Here is a 16,941-nt window from a genome sequence, read left to right as displayed (position 1 = left end):
TGGTGGGAGGATGGGGTAAGATCAGACGTGAGTGAAATGGATGAGATGTGGTTGAGGGCAACATTGATGGTGGAGGGAGGGAAGCCTCTCTCTTTGAAAAAGGAGGACATCATCTTCGTTCTAGAATGGAAAGCAGATGAGCGGGGACGGAGGAACTGGGAGAAGGCGATGGTGTTACAAGGAACAGTGTGGGAGGAGGTCTAGTCCAGGGAGCTGTGAGAGTCAGTGGGTTTGTTATAGACATCAGTAGATAAGCTGTCTCCAGTGACAGAGAGATTGAGAAAGGGGAGGGAAGTATCGGAAATGGACAGGTACATTTGGGGGCAGGGTGGGAGCTGGACTACAGGAAACCCCATGCCAAACGAGCCCCGCCCCCTTCTTTGAGTGACAGCTCATCGCCTTTTATGGATATGGAGTTTAGCGGGAGCTCCGTGCTGACGCCATCATCGCGCGACCAGGGATCTGCCGGGAAGTCGGCCCGGTCGTGGTCGCCGCGGCAACTGGAGTGGGGATGGCGGACAGGGTGAGGCCGGAGGCGTGGGTGACCAGGGTGGAGGGAGAGAGGAGAGCGGCGGGTCGGGGGTCGGGGGCCGGGGGCAGAGGCTAGGGAGGGCAAAGGGCCTTGCGATCAGCAGCCGGGGTGTGCGGAGCAGCGGGCTAAACAGCGAGATCACTGGTCCCGGCAGTGGTGAAACAAGAGGAAGGATTGAAGTCCTCCGGTGCTGTGTGGCATCAGGCCAGGGGAGGGTGAGGGGCGTGGGGAAGGGCAGGGGAATAGGGTCCCCAGGGGGAGGGAGGGCACCCACTACGTTGGGGACGAAGTGGACGGGGGTAGGGTGTTGGAGAGAGTGGTCCTGAGGGTGGGGAGTGGCCTGGGTTCTGGAATCACTGGGAAGTGTTTGGGACTGGGGTTGGCAGAGGTATCTAAAGAGAGAGAGGCATAATTTTAAGGTGATTGGAGGAAAATGTGGGGAGGGGCAGGTGGTGTCAGAGGTAGATTTTTCTACACAGTGATGGTTGGTGGTAGAGACATCCCCGTTAGAGATAATTAAAGAGACTTTTGCATAACCGTGCGGATGATATGAAGGGCTTTGTGGGAGGGTAGGATTAGATTGATCTTGGAGTAGGTTAAAAGGCTTGCACAACATGGGGGGGGCGGTGCTGAAGGGCCAGTGCTGTCGTGTTTATGTTTTATGATGGGCCGTTTACCATCACAGGGATTCCAAGAGCCAGAGATCTGATTGCTAAAATACGAAAACATTGCCCAATTGTATCCAGCAATCACACTCAAGACCACGTTACACATGCACCCCTTGGCTGCCATTCTGATCATCTGGTGACCCAGATGGAGAGCTAGGTAGGAGATTGATCTTGGAGTAGGTTAAGGGGTTGACACAGCATTATGGGCCGAAGGGTCTGTACTGTTCTATGTTAACATCTCATTAGATATTGCCCGAGAAGATGCAGCACGAGTGTAGCAGTTAGCACAATGCTTTATGGCTCCGGCTGTAAGATTCCCACCACTGTCTCTACCTTCTCCCTGTGACTGCGTGGGTTTCCTCCCACATACCAAAGATGTACGTTTAGAGTTAGTGAGTTTTGTTGACACTGGAAGCATGGTGACACTTGCAGGCTGCCCTGCACGATCTTTGCTGATTTGATTTGACGCAAAATGACAGGTTTCACTTGATGTGTATTTGACAAACAAAACTAATGTTTTAATCTTTACAAGCTCCTCTGCATTGTTGGATCAGATAGTCCTGCAGTGTATTTTTGACATGTTTTGTTTTCTCCTACACTGTTTATCAAATTCTGCTGGGACAGAGATGACTATGTACCCCCATCATGGTCATCAGTTCTTATTTCAATAAACTTCCCACTGTAGCACCAGTTGTTCTTCACCTTCATTGACTTAAGTTTACAACTTGCTCTAAGCTGGGGACAATTCATGCACTTATCTCAAATAGACTAGATTAGATCAATGTACTTTCTACTGGCCTTTCAAAGCAATCTATTGACAAACTTTAACTCATTGAGAACACTGCTGCTAGATTTGTAACTAAAAGCTGGATGAGGGAGCCCATCACTCCTGTCCTAACTGCTGTGCACTGGCTTCCTGTATCTTTTAGAATTGATCTTGGTGTTCTCTCTACTTGTTTTAAAGCTCTCCATGGTCTGGAGTACAACACAGAATTGTTTTAATTTTATAATCCTCCTCGAGCTCTCAGGTCTTCTTCAGCTGGTCTCTTAAATTTAAACAATCTCAATCTCCCTCAAAAGATAATTGGCAAGTCAGCTTTTTTGAACTATCCTGTGGAAGTCAATACCTAAAACTGCAGACTCAGTTGACACTTTTAAACCAGCTCAAAACCTATTTACTTAACCTTGCTTTTAATTAACATCAGTTTTTTTTCTTTTATTTTCATGTTTGCAGTTTATCCCATTGTATGAAAACTGCTCTGTAAATAAGATCATTATTAATTGTTCTCTTGGGTTATTGAGGAACTGGGTCAGATCAGATTTTCTCATCTGTTTCTTGTTACAGGGCAGTGCGGCACAGCTGCGGGAAGATGGAAACGCAAGTTTTAAATCGGGAGACTATGAGGCGGCTCTGTCCTGCTACACACAAGCAATCGAGCTTTCCCCAGAGCCAGCTGAGCTCAGAGTGCTGCACCGTAACAGAGCAGCCTGCTACCTCAAACTGGTGAGTAAAATATCAAATAATCTGATGGCATGAACCACCTTTTCTTAGAAACTGTGAACACGAGTAGTCAAAACTGCTCAACGCATCACCAGGTCCAACCTATCCACCATAGGACGAAGGGAAAAGGGGCAGTGATTCGTGACGGATCCCACCTACCCCACTCATGGACTGTTTGCATAGTCATAGTCGTACTTTATTGTTCCCAAGGAAAATTGGGTTTCATTACACTTGCACCAACCAAGAATAGAGTATAGATATAGCAAAATAAAACTATAAATAATTAAATAATAATATGTAAATTATGCCAGGAAATAAGTCCAGGACCAGCCTATTGGCTCAGGGTGTCTGACCCTCCAAGGGAGGAGTTGTAAAGTTTGATGGCCACAGGCAGGAATGACTTCCTATGACGCTCTGTGTTGCATCTCGGTGGAATGAGTCTCTGGCTGAATGTACTCCTGTGCCCAACCAGTACATTATGTAGTGGATGGGAGACATTGTCCAAGGTTGTCCCACTCCCATCAGGGAGGAGCCTACATAGCCTCCACATCAGGACCACCAGACTCAAAAACAGTTACTGTCCTCAAGCAATAATTTCAATCAACTCTGGCCCTGCATTATTATTTCCTGTCAGTCACGTTATGTACAGCCTAGTCACTGTAGGGACTTATAATTAATCCATTTAATTTTGTATATATATTGTGTTTTTATTATTATTACTGCATTCTTTATCTTTTGTTTTTTTCTTTTTGTGCTGCGTCTGATCCGGACTGACAATTATTTCATTCTCCTTTACACTTGTGTACAGGAAATAACACTAAACAATCTTGAATCTTAAATCTCTGAATAATCATAAATTATTTATTCAGCCTTGTGGACAATATGTCTGATTTTTTTTTACTCCCTGTTATCAGGAACAGTACTCAAAGGCTGAGGCTGATGCTTCCAAAGGTAAGTGAAGAACATGTGTCCTCTGCTCTGTATAGTGGTGCTTCATGTAACTACATTTACCTGCTTGTTCCTGAATATTCTTTTGTGTAGGAATGACATATTCTCTGTTGGCAAACTGAATGAATTCAAAAATCCCACGGAACCATTAAAGTAGTCAGCAAGGATGTTTTTCCCAGTGCGCTAACCAATATTTATTCTTCTTTCAGCATTGCTGAAGCTAATTGTATATACTGACTAAATTGTTAATAGTCCTTATTACATTCTAGTCGGTCTGATAAAAGTCTACTCTTCAGAGTATTCTCATATTCAATGAGATATGAAAACAAATATTAAAGTAAAGTTTTTTTTTTCCTTTTATTTCTTCTTCTTAAGCTTATCACCCCTACTGGGGCATTGGCTGTCAACAGCAGCTCCTCAGGGTCGATAGAGGTTTGATCAGCCCTATGACTTCATACATCTTCTAGGCGAAGATCCTTCCTCTCCCAGGCATGAGTTCTCTGGAGCTTCTGTTGGTGTTTCTGTAGCTCTGGGTTTTTGAGGAATGGGGTTGCTGGCCCCATGCCCAACCCTCCTCCTCTCACAACCGGGCTTGGGACCATCCAAGGTGAAGTTTTGTTTCATTTGGAACGTTCTAAATCAGACTTCTAGCACAAACGCAAGTCCTGTGGTCCAACTTGTCCATGCTGACCAAGGTGTCTGCTCAGGCTAGTCCCATTTGCCTGCACTTGTATCCCTGTAAAACCTTTCTCTTCGTGTATCTGTCTAAATGTATTTGAGCATTGCAATTCTTGAGTGATGTATGCAGGCACGTTTGTGTGGTTTGGTTCATTGTACCCATTTATTTATTTGTTTTATTTGGTGATACAGTGCAGAACAGGCCTCTTGTCCGTCAAACTGTGCCAGCCACAAACCACCGATTTAACCCTAGCCTAACCACAGGACAATTTACAATGACAAATAAACATGTTAACTGGCACGTCTTTGGACTGTGGGAAAGCACACTCCACAGGAAGGACGTACAAACTCGTTGAAGAGGACGCCAGGGTTGAACTCTGAGCTCTGACGCCCCAAGCTGTAGAAGTGTTGAGTTAATTGCTATGCTACCTTGGCACCTATGTTTGGTTTGAGAAGCTGGTTATATTGCACCCATTGCACAGTTCTGCTGAGCTACTGGACTAGAAAAATATCCCTAGTGAATAATCAATCCTAAAAGCATCCATCTCTCACATATCTATTCAAATCTATCCTCACTTGTCTATCCAGACTATAGTTTCCAAATTGTAGGTTACCCTTGTAAATGTAAGAACATAACTAGGAGCACGTAGTCGTTTGAACCTGCTTCACCACTCATCAAAGCTATGACTTAACTTCTACCTCAGTACCACTTTCCTGCCCTTTCTGTTTCCCGTGATTCCCTTAATATCTTGAAGTCTCTTAATTTCAGTGAACCTCCACAGTTCTCCACAAGCCAAGAATTTCATGGTAAAGAAATTTCTCGTCTCCTCTGACCTAAAAGTCTGCCTCTTATTCAGAATATGAAACTGACTGAAGTTCTACACTCTTCAGCAAGGGTATTGTTTCCACCCGCTCCCCCCAACTCCCTTCAAGTGTATTGTTGAGCCCTTTTTCAATGAGCTTGCCTCTCTCTTGAGGCCTAGTCTACTCAATCTCGTTTGTTTGAATGTCTGTGTGCGTATCTGCGTTAAGTTCCAGCAGTGATGGTTGTTCCTCTTCTCAGTCATTGAGGTGGATGGGAAGGATGTGAAGGCTCTGTTCCGCAGGAGTCAGGCCCTGCAGGAACTGGGAAGACTGGAGCAGGCGTTTGCTGATATCCAAAGGTGTGCTGTTCTGGAACCCAAGAACAAAGTCTTCCAGGAGTCGATGCGGCAAATTGCAGCAAAGGTCCAGGAGAAGGTGAGGGGAAGGTGGAAAGGCAGAACTGGTGAGGGTGGAGGTGGTACATATTGGCAGGAAAAAGAAGTGCATGCAGGGGTTAAAGTATTTATTAAAGATTACCTTTACTTGTCACATGTACATCGAGACATAGTGAAATGTGTCATTTGCGTCAACAACCAACACAGTCCGAGGATATCCTTGGGGCAGCCTGCAAATGTTGCTACACTTCTGCCACCAGTGTAGCATGCCCACAACTTACTAACCCTAACCCGTACGTCTTCAGAATGTGGGAGGAGAGCAGAGCACCCAGAGGAAGCATACACAGTCACGGATCACAGACTCCTTACAAACAGCAGCGGGAACTGAACCTTGATTGGTGCTCGCTGGCACTGTAAAGCATTGCACTAACTGCTATGCCACCGTGCCACTGTAAAAGCATTAGCCAAATATCTAAATAGTCATAAATTGTTGATGTCCCTCAGGATTCTGGGGAAACAAAACAGTGTCAACATAAAACACACCGGGTCAGGCAGCGCCTGCAGAGAGAGGAGCAAAATTACCGTTTTAGCTCTTTTGTTATGTTGGTCTGGGATTGCCTTTGTTGCAGACATGTTAGCTACAGTTCTTGTGTATTGTCAGTTCCATCAGCAATGATTATGAGTTCAGAACCTTCTAGTTTTTCATGACAGGATAGGTTTGAATTTTTAAAAATTAAGTCTTCTTTCCCAGATTACTGCATTTCTACTGATGTTTTAACTCTGACAATGTCATTGTTGATCAACTCTGGTAATAACAACATAACAAACAATCCTTATCTGCCGTGTTCCTGTCTCTTTATTTCAGGTCCGACTACAGTCCTCTACTGACTCTCGCGTAGAACAAATGTTTAACATCCTCTTGGACCCTGGGGAGAAAGATTCCGACAAAAAACAGAAGGTCAGTGTTTTCTAGGGAACCTTCTCGTCAACGTTAATGCTGTGATCTGAAGAGGGTGCCCTGGATCTTGGATGGGAGCTCGAGGCTTTACAGAGTGTAGGAAGGAGCAATGAATGCTTTGCTGTGGCACTCCTTTGTGAAAGATCGGCAAGCAGCAGCAGTGGCATGGTAGAGTGCCAGTGACTCGGGTTCAATTCTCACCGCTGTCTGTAAGGAGTTTGTACACGCTCCCTGTGACTCTGCGTGCTGATGTACGGGTCACGGTTAGTAAGTTGTGGGCATGCTATATTGGAGCCAGAGGCACTTAAGAGCTGCCCCGGCACAACCCTCACTGATTTGACTTGCGGCAAACAACACTGTATCAAGCAAACACGAGGAATTCTGCAGATGCTGGAAATTCAAGCAACACACATCAAAGTTGCTGGTGACCGCAGCAGGCCAGGCAGCATCTCTAGGAAGAGGTACAGTCGACATCTCAGGCCGAGACCCTTCGTCAGGACTAACTGAAGAAAGAGCTAATAAGAGATTTAAAAGTGGGAGGGGGAGGGGGAGATCCAAAATGATAGGAGAAGACAGGAGGGGGAGGGATGGAGCCAAGAGCTGAACAGGTGATAGGCAAAGGGGATATGAGAGGATCGTGGGACAAGAGGCCCAGGGAGAAGGAAAAGGGGGAGGGAGGGACAAGAACCCAGAGGATGGGCAAGGGGTATAGTCAGAAGGACAGTGGGAGAAAAAGGAGAGTGAGAGAGAGAATGTGTGTATATAAATAAATAAGGGATGGGGTACGAGGGGGAGGTGGGGCATTAGCAGAAGTTAGAGAAGTCAATGTTCATGCCATCAGGTTGGAGGCTACACAGACGGAATATAAGATGTTGTTCCTCCAACCTGAGTGTGGCTTCATCTTTACAGTAGAGGAGATCGTTACAGTAGATCGTTTTGCTAAACACCTACCAGAGAAAGCAGGATCTCCCAGTGGCCACACATTTTAATTCCATATCCCATTCCCATTCTGACATGGCTATGCACGGCCTCCTCTACTGTAAAGATGAAGCCACACTCAGGTTGGAGGAACAACACCTTATATTTCATCTGGGTAGCCTCCAACCTGATGGCATGAACATTGACTTCTCTAACTTCCACTAATGCCCCACCTCCCCCTCGTACCCCATCCCTTATTTATTTATAACACACATTCTTTCTTTCTCTCTCTCTCTCTCTCTCTCTCTCCTTTTTCTCCCTCTGTCCCTCTGACTATACCCCTTGCCCATCCTCTGGGCTTCCCTTCCCCCCACCTTTTCCTTCTCCCTGGGCCTCCTGTCCCATGATCCTCTCATATCCCTTTTGCCTATCACCTGTCCAGCTCTTGGCTCCATCCCTCCCCCTCCTGTCTTCTCCTATCATTTTGGATCTCCCCCTCCCCCTCACACTTTTAAATCTCTTACTAGCTCTTTCTTCAGTTAGTCCTGACGAAGAGTCTCGGCCTGAAACGTCGACTGTACCTCTTCCTAGAGATGCTGCCTGGCCTGCTGCGTTCACCAGCAACTTTGATGTGTGTTAGTTAAACAATCAGATAGTCATAAATTGTTGATGTCAGCTCAGGATGCTGGGAAAACAAACAGAGGAAAACAAGTCATTAAAGGTGACATCTGCTGAGAGAAACAGAATAAATGTTTTAGGTCAATTGTCCTGATCAAAGATCATCACCCTGATATGTTAACTGTTTCTTTCTCCATTGATGCTTCTGGTAATTTTTCCCCCCTCTCCCTCTTCTTCAATTCTCTACTCTGCCCTCTTACCTCTTCTCACCTGCCTATCACCTCCCTCTGGTTCCCCTCCTCCTTCCCTTTCTCCCATGGTCCACTCCTCTCTCCTATCAGATTCCTCCTCCAGCTCTTTGCCTTTTCCACTTATCCTCTCCCAGCTTCTGACTTCATGCCCCTCCCCACCCACATGGCTTCACCTATAACCTTCGAGCTTGCCCTCCTTCCCCTCCCCCCTACCTCCTTATTCTGGTATCTTCCTCTTTCCTTTCCAGTCCTGATGAAGGCTCTTGGCCCGAAATGTGTGCTGTTCATTGATTTCCATAGATGCTGTCTGACCTGCTGAATTCCTCCAGCATTTTGTGTGTGTTCCTTGATGGGCTGAGTATTTTCTGTTTCTGATTTCCGGCATCTATAGATTTTGTCATGGAGTCAAACAGCATGGGAACAGGGCCGTGGTCCACCGAATTCACCTGAGCGTAAACCACCCACTTACACTACTCCTATACAACTCCCATTTTATTCCCTCTGTATGTTGATCTTAGTGTAGGTTAAATAGGCAGCACAACGTCATTCACAGACGGGCCGATACTCTGATGTTGTATCACTTTCTCATCAACTCCTCCCAGATTCCGCTTCCCTGCACACCAGGGGCAACTGACAGCAGTCAGCCTATCAATCTGCATGATTTTGGCATGTGGGAGGAAATCGGGGTATCCGGGGGAAACCCACGTGACACAGGGAGAGTATTTTACCTGCCGTGGAGATTTCAGCAATCATCTTGGTAGCGGTGGACATCCCACCTCAGGCCAGTGTAAAATAGGCTCTAGATGAACTGAGCAATGTAATCAACAGGCATGAAATGGCACATCCTGATGCTTCCACCATCATTATGGAGAATTCTAACCAGGCAAGCTTGGAAAAAGTTCTAAATAATCATTACCAACAAATTATTTGTAGTACCACAGCCAGCACACTGGATTACTTTTATACCACCGTCAAGAGTGCTTACCATGCTATCGCACGCCCACACCTTGGAAAGTCTGATCACCTCTACTCCCTGAGAGTAGGCAGAGACTGAAGACTGCAGCACCAGTAGTGAGGGCCAAGAAGGTATGGACAAGGGAGGTGCAGGAGAGCATCTAACATGCATGGCGGTGATTCTTCACTTCCACACAAGCTCAATGCCTTTTATGCTCACCTTGAAAGGGAGAATAAAACTACAGCTATGCGGATCCCTGCAGCACACGGTGACCCTGTGATCTCTGTCTCATAGGCTGACTTCAGACTGTCTTTCAAGAGGGTGAACCCTTGCAAGGAAACAGTCCCCAATCAAATACCTGGTAGGGCTCTGAAACCTGTACCAACCAGCTGGCAAGAATGTTCAGAAATATTTTCAGTCTCTCGTTCCCACGTGCTTCAAAAGAGCAACAATTATACCAGTACCCAAGAAGAACAGGGTGAGCTGCATTAATGACTCTCATTAAGTAGCATTTACATCTATGGTGATGAAGTGCTTTGAGAGGTTGGCTGTGTCTAGAATTAACTCCTGTATCTGCAAAGACTTGGACCAAAGGGGATTTGCCTATCACCACAATAGGTCTGTAGTGGATGTGATCTCATTGGCTCTTCACACGACTTTGGATTACCTGGACAATGCAAATACATATTTCAGGTTGCTGATTATTGACTACAGCTCAGCATTTAAGTCAATCATTTCTACAGTCTGGTCGAACAGCTCTAGAACCTGAGCCTCTGTACTTCCCTCTGCAACTGGGTTCTTGACTTCTTAACCAAAATATCACAATCTACAAACCCCATTTCCAGAAAAGTTGGGATATTTTCCAAAATGCAATAAAAGCAAAAATCTGTGATATGTTAATTCACGTGAGCCTTTATTTAACTGACAAAAGTACAAATAAAAGATTTTCAGTAGTTTTACTGACCTCCAGCATTTTGTGTGTGTGGCTGCATCGCCCTCTGGTATGGTGGAGGCTACCACACTGGATCAAACTAAGCTGCAGAGAGTTGTAAACTTGGTGAGCTCCATCATGAGAGCCTCTGTAGTATCAGGAGATCTTCAAGGAGTGATGCCTCAAAAAGGTGGCATCCATCATTAAGGACCCCCATCATCCAGGTCATGCCTTTTTCTCATTGCTACCATCAGGAAGGAGCCCGAAGGCACACACTCAACAATTCACTAACAGCTTCTTCCCCTGTGTTCTGATTCCTGAATGGACGTTGAACTCATGAACGCTACCTCACTATTTCTTTATTTCTATTTTTTCACTACTTATTTAATTTAACTATTTAGTACACACACACACACACACACACACACACAGGAAGGTTTGTGAACCCTGTAGAATTTTCTCTATTTCTGCATAATTATGACTTAAAATGTGATCAGATCTTCACGTAAGTCCTAAAACTAGATAAAGAGAAGTCAATTAAATTAATAACACAAAAAAAGTTATGCTTGTTCATTTATTTATTGAGAAAAAAATCCAAAATTACATGTATTTGTTGGGAAAAATACGTGAACATTTGCTTTCAGTAACTGGTGTGACCCCCTTGAACAGCAATAACTTCAACCAAACGTTTCCAGTAACTGTCGATCAATCCTGCACGTCGGCTTGGAGGAATTTTAGGCCATTCCTCCTTATAAAACTGCTTCAACACTGGGATGTTGGTGAGCTTCCTTGCATGAACTGCTTGCTTCAGGTCTTTCCATAACATTTCTATAGGATTAAGGTCAGGACTTTGACTTGGCCATTCCAAAACATAATTTTCTTTTTAAACCATTCTGTTACTGATTTACTCTTGTCTTTCGGATGATTGTCTTGTTGCTCTTTCCAACATGCTTCACAGTTGGGATAGGTATTGGTGTTGGTGTGTAGTGCCCTTCCCCTCCAAACATAGCAATGTGCATTTCTGCTAAAAAGTTCAACTTCTGTCTCATCTGTCCACAGAACATTGTCCCGGAAGTGTTGTAGAATATCCAGGTGGTCTTTTGCAAACTTGAGATGTGCAGCAATTTTTTTTTTTTGGAGAGCAGTGGTTTCCTCCGTGGTTTCCTTCCAGGAGCACCATTCTTGTTCAGTGTTTTTGTTATAGTGGACGCATGAACAGAGCAAGTTCTAGAAATTTATGCAGGTCTTTCGCAGTTAGCCTTGGGTTTTTTTTTACCTCCTTCAGCTGTTGGTGTGACCTTTGCAGGATATCCGCTCCTAGGGAGAGTAGCAACAGTACTGAGTTTCCACCATTTGTAGACAATTTCTCTTACTGATGAACACTCAGGTCTTTAGAAATGCTTTTGTAGCCCTTTCCAGCTTGATGCGTTTCTACAATTCTTCTCAGGTCCTCTGAAAGTTGTCGGGATTGAGGCACAGTGCACATAAATGTTCCGAATGTATCAGTACCCCTGGCAGGGCATTCCATGCACCTACCACTCTCTGTAAAAAGCCTATCGCTGACATCCCCTGATGCCTTCCTCCAATCACCTTAATATTATGCCCTCTTCCACCTAGCTGTCCACGCTGTCAATGCCCTTGTCATCTTATACACCTCCATCAAGTTGTCTCTCATCCTCCTTCGCTCCAAATAGAAAAGCCTTAGCTCACTCAACCTACCCTCATAAGACATGCTCTCTAATCCAGGAAGCATTCTGGTAAATCCCCTCTGCACCCTCTCTAAAGCTTCCTCATCCTTCCCATAATGAGGCGATCAGACCTGAACAAAAAGAGAACGTGTACAGTCCACTTGGGCAGCACCCAAGGTTTCTGGAGCTGTGAGGTAGAGGTTCCTCCAGCTGCTCCACACTTCGACTTTTAAGTTTTTGGGAAAACTGTTGGTTTTCTCTGATGTGGGATCTTTTGTGCCTAACCGTCTGGAGAGAAGGCCTGTGTCTCCATTGGTGCAGTATCTCTCACTGAGACTTCTCACCCTCTGTGACTGCTGCCAGCAGTCAAAACAAAATGAAACAACCAGACGGAACAAGAAGTTTCTATGCTTGTAGTAATTTTGAACTTTTTCATGTGCAGGCTGTCCAGAATCTGATTGTTCTTGCTCGCGAAGACGCTGGGGCCGAAAGGATTTTTCGCAGTGATGGGGCGCGTCTCCTTCAGAAAATGCTGGACACGAGGAACGTGGATATTATGCTGGCTTCGCTACGCACACTAGTTGGACTGTGCTCGGGTCACCAATCTCGGGTGAGTCGGGGAGGGGAGAATTGGGAGAGGAATAATCCTCTTGATTCCTTTTAGTTAGGGATTGTGCTCCAAAGAGCCACCTAGTGGTCGGAGGTTTCAACCACATGGTGAATGTATTGAGTTGACCTTATTTCTTATCCTTCACACATATTAGGAGTAAAAATCTTTACGTTACGTCTTCGTCTGAATGTGCAATGTGCAAATTATTGTAATTTATAATAAATAGTATGTAAGATGTAGAACAGAACAGTCAATATAGCTTAGAAATACAATTGTGTCAGCGTGAATTAATCAGTCTGATGGCATGGTGGAAAAAGCTGTCCCAGAGCTTGTTGGTCCTGGTTTTTATGCTGTGGTTAAGTTTACCAGATGGTAGCAGCTGGAACAGTTTTTGATTGGGGTGACTTGGGTCCCCAGTGATCCTTCGGGCCCTTTTTACGCATCTGTTGCTCTAAGTGTCCTGAATAGTGGGAAGTTCACATCCACAGATTTGCTGGGCTGTCTGCACTACTCTGCAGAGTCCTGCAATTATGGGAAGTGCAGTTCCCATATCAGGCAGTGATACAGCCAGTCAGGATGCTCTCAATTGTGCCCCTATAGAAAGTCCTTAGGATTTGGAGACTCGTGCTGAACTTCTTCAACAGTCTGAGGTGAAAGAGGCGCTGTTGTGTTTTTTTTCCCCACACAGCCAGTATGTACAGACCATGTGAGATCCTTGGTGATGTGTATACCGAGGAACTTATAACTGTTCACCCTCTCAGCCCCAGATCCATTGATGTCAATAGGGGTGAGTCTGTCTCTGTTCCTCCTGTAGATAAAATTGTGCAGGAAATGTTGAAACAAAACAATGATAAGTTGAATCCAATAACAAGTTACTTTTCTGAAGTGAAAGTTTCCAAGGTGGTATATGACCATAAGGTATAGGAGCAGAATTAGGCCCTCAGTTCCAGATACTCAAATCAAACTGAAAATGCTAGAAAATTTCAGCAGGTCAGGCAGCATCTGTTGAGTGAGAAGCAGAGTTCCTGATTATGTATCAGATCTGTCCTAGGCCACTTTATGAAAGATTTTTAAAAATAGTGACTTCATTACCTTCAACTTCGGCAGTTCCTCATGACCAAGGTTGACTGTATCCATCTTGTAAGTTTAAAAAATTGTGAGGCACATAAGTAGTCACAGAGTCAAGGAATCTAAAACTAAAGATTTTAGGTGAGAGGAGTAGGATTCAAAACGGAACCTGAGGGGAAGTTTATCACGTAGAGGGTGATGGGTATGTCAAACCAGCTGCCACAGGAGTTGGTAGAGGAAGGTATAATTCCAGCATTTAAAATACATTTACACAGGTACATGGATAGGAAAGGTTTAAGGTATGGGCCACATCCAGGCAAATAGTTTATACTATGAGAAGGCATCTTGGTTGGTATGAGTGATTCGGATCGAATGGCCTGTTATTTCCATTGCAATCACTTAATGTGAAATTTGTAGTCAATCTTACTGCAACAGTCAGGTTCTGTAGTACTTGTCAAGTATCTGGAGGGCATCCAATTTGAGGCAATCTCTAGATTTTGGTACAGAAAGGTGATATTTGTGACACCTTGTTTCTCATCTGAAAGAGTTAACATTTTGATGTTTGTTGATAGGCAACAATGATCTTGCACACAGTAGGAATGGACAGGCTGTGCCGTGTGATGGGCATGGACTACGAGCAGGTTTCCCTGGCGACCTGCAATGTACTGCAGGGTATTTTTGATTCATTGAAAAGTGGAATAAAAAGTGATGTTCGAGGGAAGGAGGAAGCTGTAGTTCTTGGTAAGTGATCTATCTAACATTGATGCAAGTTTTTTTCAGGAGTGATTTCCATTTTCTTCCTTTTGAAGCTTCACCCTCATTATCAACACTGTTTTAGTGGAGTAATTGGCATTAAGTTCTTCCATTACTTTTGTATGTACACTCAGTGGCCACTTTATTAGGTGCCTCCTGTAGTACGGAGATAGTGTTCTGCACACCACGATTGTAATGCCTGATTATTTGAGTTACTATCACCTTCCTGTCAGCTTGAACCAGTCTGGCTATTGTCCACTGACCTCTCTCATTAACAAGGCATTTTCACCCACAGAACTGCCACTCACTGGATGTTTTTTGTTCATCTGCACCATTCTCTGTAAAATCTAGATACTGTAGTGTATGAAAATCCCAGAAGATCAGCAGTTTCTGAGATACTCAAACCATTCCCTTCTGGCACTAACAAGCATTTCTTTCCCATTCTGATGTTTGGTCTGAACAACAACTGAACCTCTTGACCACGTCTGCATGGTTTTATGCATTGTACCTAATCAACTGGCCTCTGTGTGTACTTCCTGGCAATATGCCGATATGTAGGATGCGGGGCTCACTCTCCTGGAGTTTGAGTGTTTATCATTGAACAGAAACATAGGAAATAGGAGCAGGAACAGCCACTTAACTGTTGATAGGGTGGTTACTCATTTTTTCAGCCTGTTGGTATCCTGTTGTGAAATTTATTTATCCTCTTTGCGGCTCACAACACTGCCAAGTTTTGTGTCATATGCAAACTTAGAAATTGTGGATTGTACCTCCACAATTATTGATCAAAAATGCAACATGCAATCTTCGATAAGAAGCTCTCTGAAAGTGGAAGAACATCACAAGATAGTTAACAAGAATGTTATTGAATAAAATTTAACAGTCAGCTGAGCAAAATACAAGGAAATGAGACAAAAATCTTGATTGAAGTAGTTTTTTGAAAGAAAAAAGAATTGGAGAACTTTATAGAAGAATCTCTGAGCTTTGGCTGTTAAAAGGCACGGCCATCATTTGTGGAGCAAATGAAATTGAAGATGTATAAGAAGTTAGAATTGGAAGTGTTTGTAAGATAGTGGTTGCACAGTTGCAAAGCAGCTAGCATTACGCTTTACACTAAGTGATCAGGATTCAATTTTGCCACTTTCTGTAAGGAGTTTGTACGTTCGGCCCGTGACTATGTTGATTTCCTCTGGATGCTCCGGTTTCTTTCAAAAACATACGGGTTAGTGTTAGTAAGTTGTGGACATGCTGTGTTAGTGCTGAAAGCTTACAGGCTGCCCCCAGCATATCCTTGGACTGTTTTGGTTGTTAATGCAAACTATGCATTTCACTGTTTTAACATAGAAACATAGAAAATAGGTGCAGGAGTAGGCCATTCGGCCCTTTGAGCCTGCACCGCCATTTATTATGATCATGGCTGATCATCCAACTCAGAACCCCGCCCCAGCCTTCCCTCCATACCCCTTGATCCCCGTAGCCACAAGGGCCATATCTAACTCCCTCTTAAATATAGCCAATGAACTGGCCTCAACTGTTTCCTGTGGCAGAGAATTCCACAGATTCACCACTCTCTGTGTGAAGAAGTTTTTCCTAATCTCGGTCCTAAAAGGCTTTCCCTTTATCCTCAAACTGTGACCCCTCGTTTTAATGTTTCAATGTATATGTGACACATAAAGATGATCTTTAAAATAGGTTTTTAAAAAGTTTTAAATTCCAAGGTTGAGGTATTGTTAGTCCGAGAGGTAAAGGAGTGAGTGTAAGGTTACTGCCAGCAGATCTCTGAATGAACATTTTGGAAGACTGGGGTGATTAAATGTGTCCTCACGTTTGATAATTGACAGTCTTTGACCTTTAGATCCCATGAAGGAGATGAAAATGATGGTGCAACAGCTAATAGAGATGCTAATTCAGCGTGATGTCTCTACGCATGGTCGAGAAAATTCCATTAACCTCCTGATTAAAAACGTCCCACGTAAATCCTTACGGGACCCAAACAACTCCATGACAATTTGGGTCATCGATCAGGGTAAGTCAGCGCTGAAGTTATTGCATTAGTTAAATTGTAAGCAAAGTTTCTTGAGTTAATGTCACTAACAGATTCTGGTGTCCTGACTTTGAATTTATTTATTGGCAGCTCGTTACTAGACACACAAAACTCTAAACAGGATAAACAATGACTGAAAAATCAGCAGAATGGTTCATGAAAATCTTGTCTCATAAGTCAGTCACGATAAATGTGATTCTGATAAATCTGATTTAGAAGAAAAATAAACAGTGTTGGGAGTTATTAGCAGACCAGTGAGTGTCTAGGGAAGAGGAAAATGGAGTTAACTGTTCAGGTTGACATGTTGACAGAACAAATTTGAGGTAATGAGCTTTGAGAACTCAGCAGTTTGAGCTCAGCAACAGCTTGTGGAAACCACTGTCTAGATTTTAGTATGGTTTATTGGATTTGGTAGGAAGGAGGTTAAGAGAATTGGTGAACACGGTATTTAAAGCCAAATGCCCAAGAGGCAAACTTGTAAAAACAAGCACTTCTGACTTGTAGTGAGGAATTGACATCAATTGACCTTCAAAATGAGCTGTCCAAGCCATTTAAATATCTTTCCCAATCCAACAATCTGTGAGTGCACTGGGGAGTTGCCCACAAGACCAGGGCTTGTCA

The 16,941-nt window shown here is 44.1% G+C and overlaps 1 protein-coding gene across 2 annotated transcripts in view; it reads left to right on the top strand.

The window, feature by feature from the left end:
• Positions 1-428: 428 nt before the first annotated feature.
• LOC134358244 (protein unc-45 homolog A-like) overlaps positions 429-16,941 on the top strand; it is a 47,357-nt gene continuing 30,844 nt past the window's right edge. For both annotated transcript variants that reach the window (XM_063070261.1, XM_063070260.1), the window contains exons 1-8: positions 429-523; positions 2,546-2,704; positions 3,616-3,652; positions 5,391-5,566; positions 6,392-6,484; positions 12,288-12,455; positions 14,096-14,264; positions 16,132-16,302. In XM_063070261.1, coding sequence (XP_062926331.1) covers positions 512-523; positions 2,546-2,704; positions 3,616-3,652; positions 5,391-5,566; positions 6,392-6,484; positions 12,288-12,455; positions 14,096-14,264; positions 16,132-16,302 — 985 coding nt within the window. In that variant the 5' untranslated portion in view covers positions 429-511. The remainder of the gene's footprint in view (positions 524-2,545; positions 2,705-3,615; positions 3,653-5,390; positions 5,567-6,391; positions 6,485-12,287; positions 12,456-14,095; positions 14,265-16,131; positions 16,303-16,941) is intronic.

Source organism: Mobula hypostoma, chromosome 18, assembly GCF_963921235.1.
Source record: "Mobula hypostoma chromosome 18, sMobHyp1.1, whole genome shotgun sequence".
NCBI classification, from domain to species: domain Eukaryota; kingdom Metazoa; phylum Chordata; class Chondrichthyes; order Myliobatiformes; family Myliobatidae; genus Mobula; species Mobula hypostoma.
The sequence above is the reverse complement of the archived record's forward strand: the minus strand, read 5'-3'. Positions and strand labels throughout refer to the sequence as shown.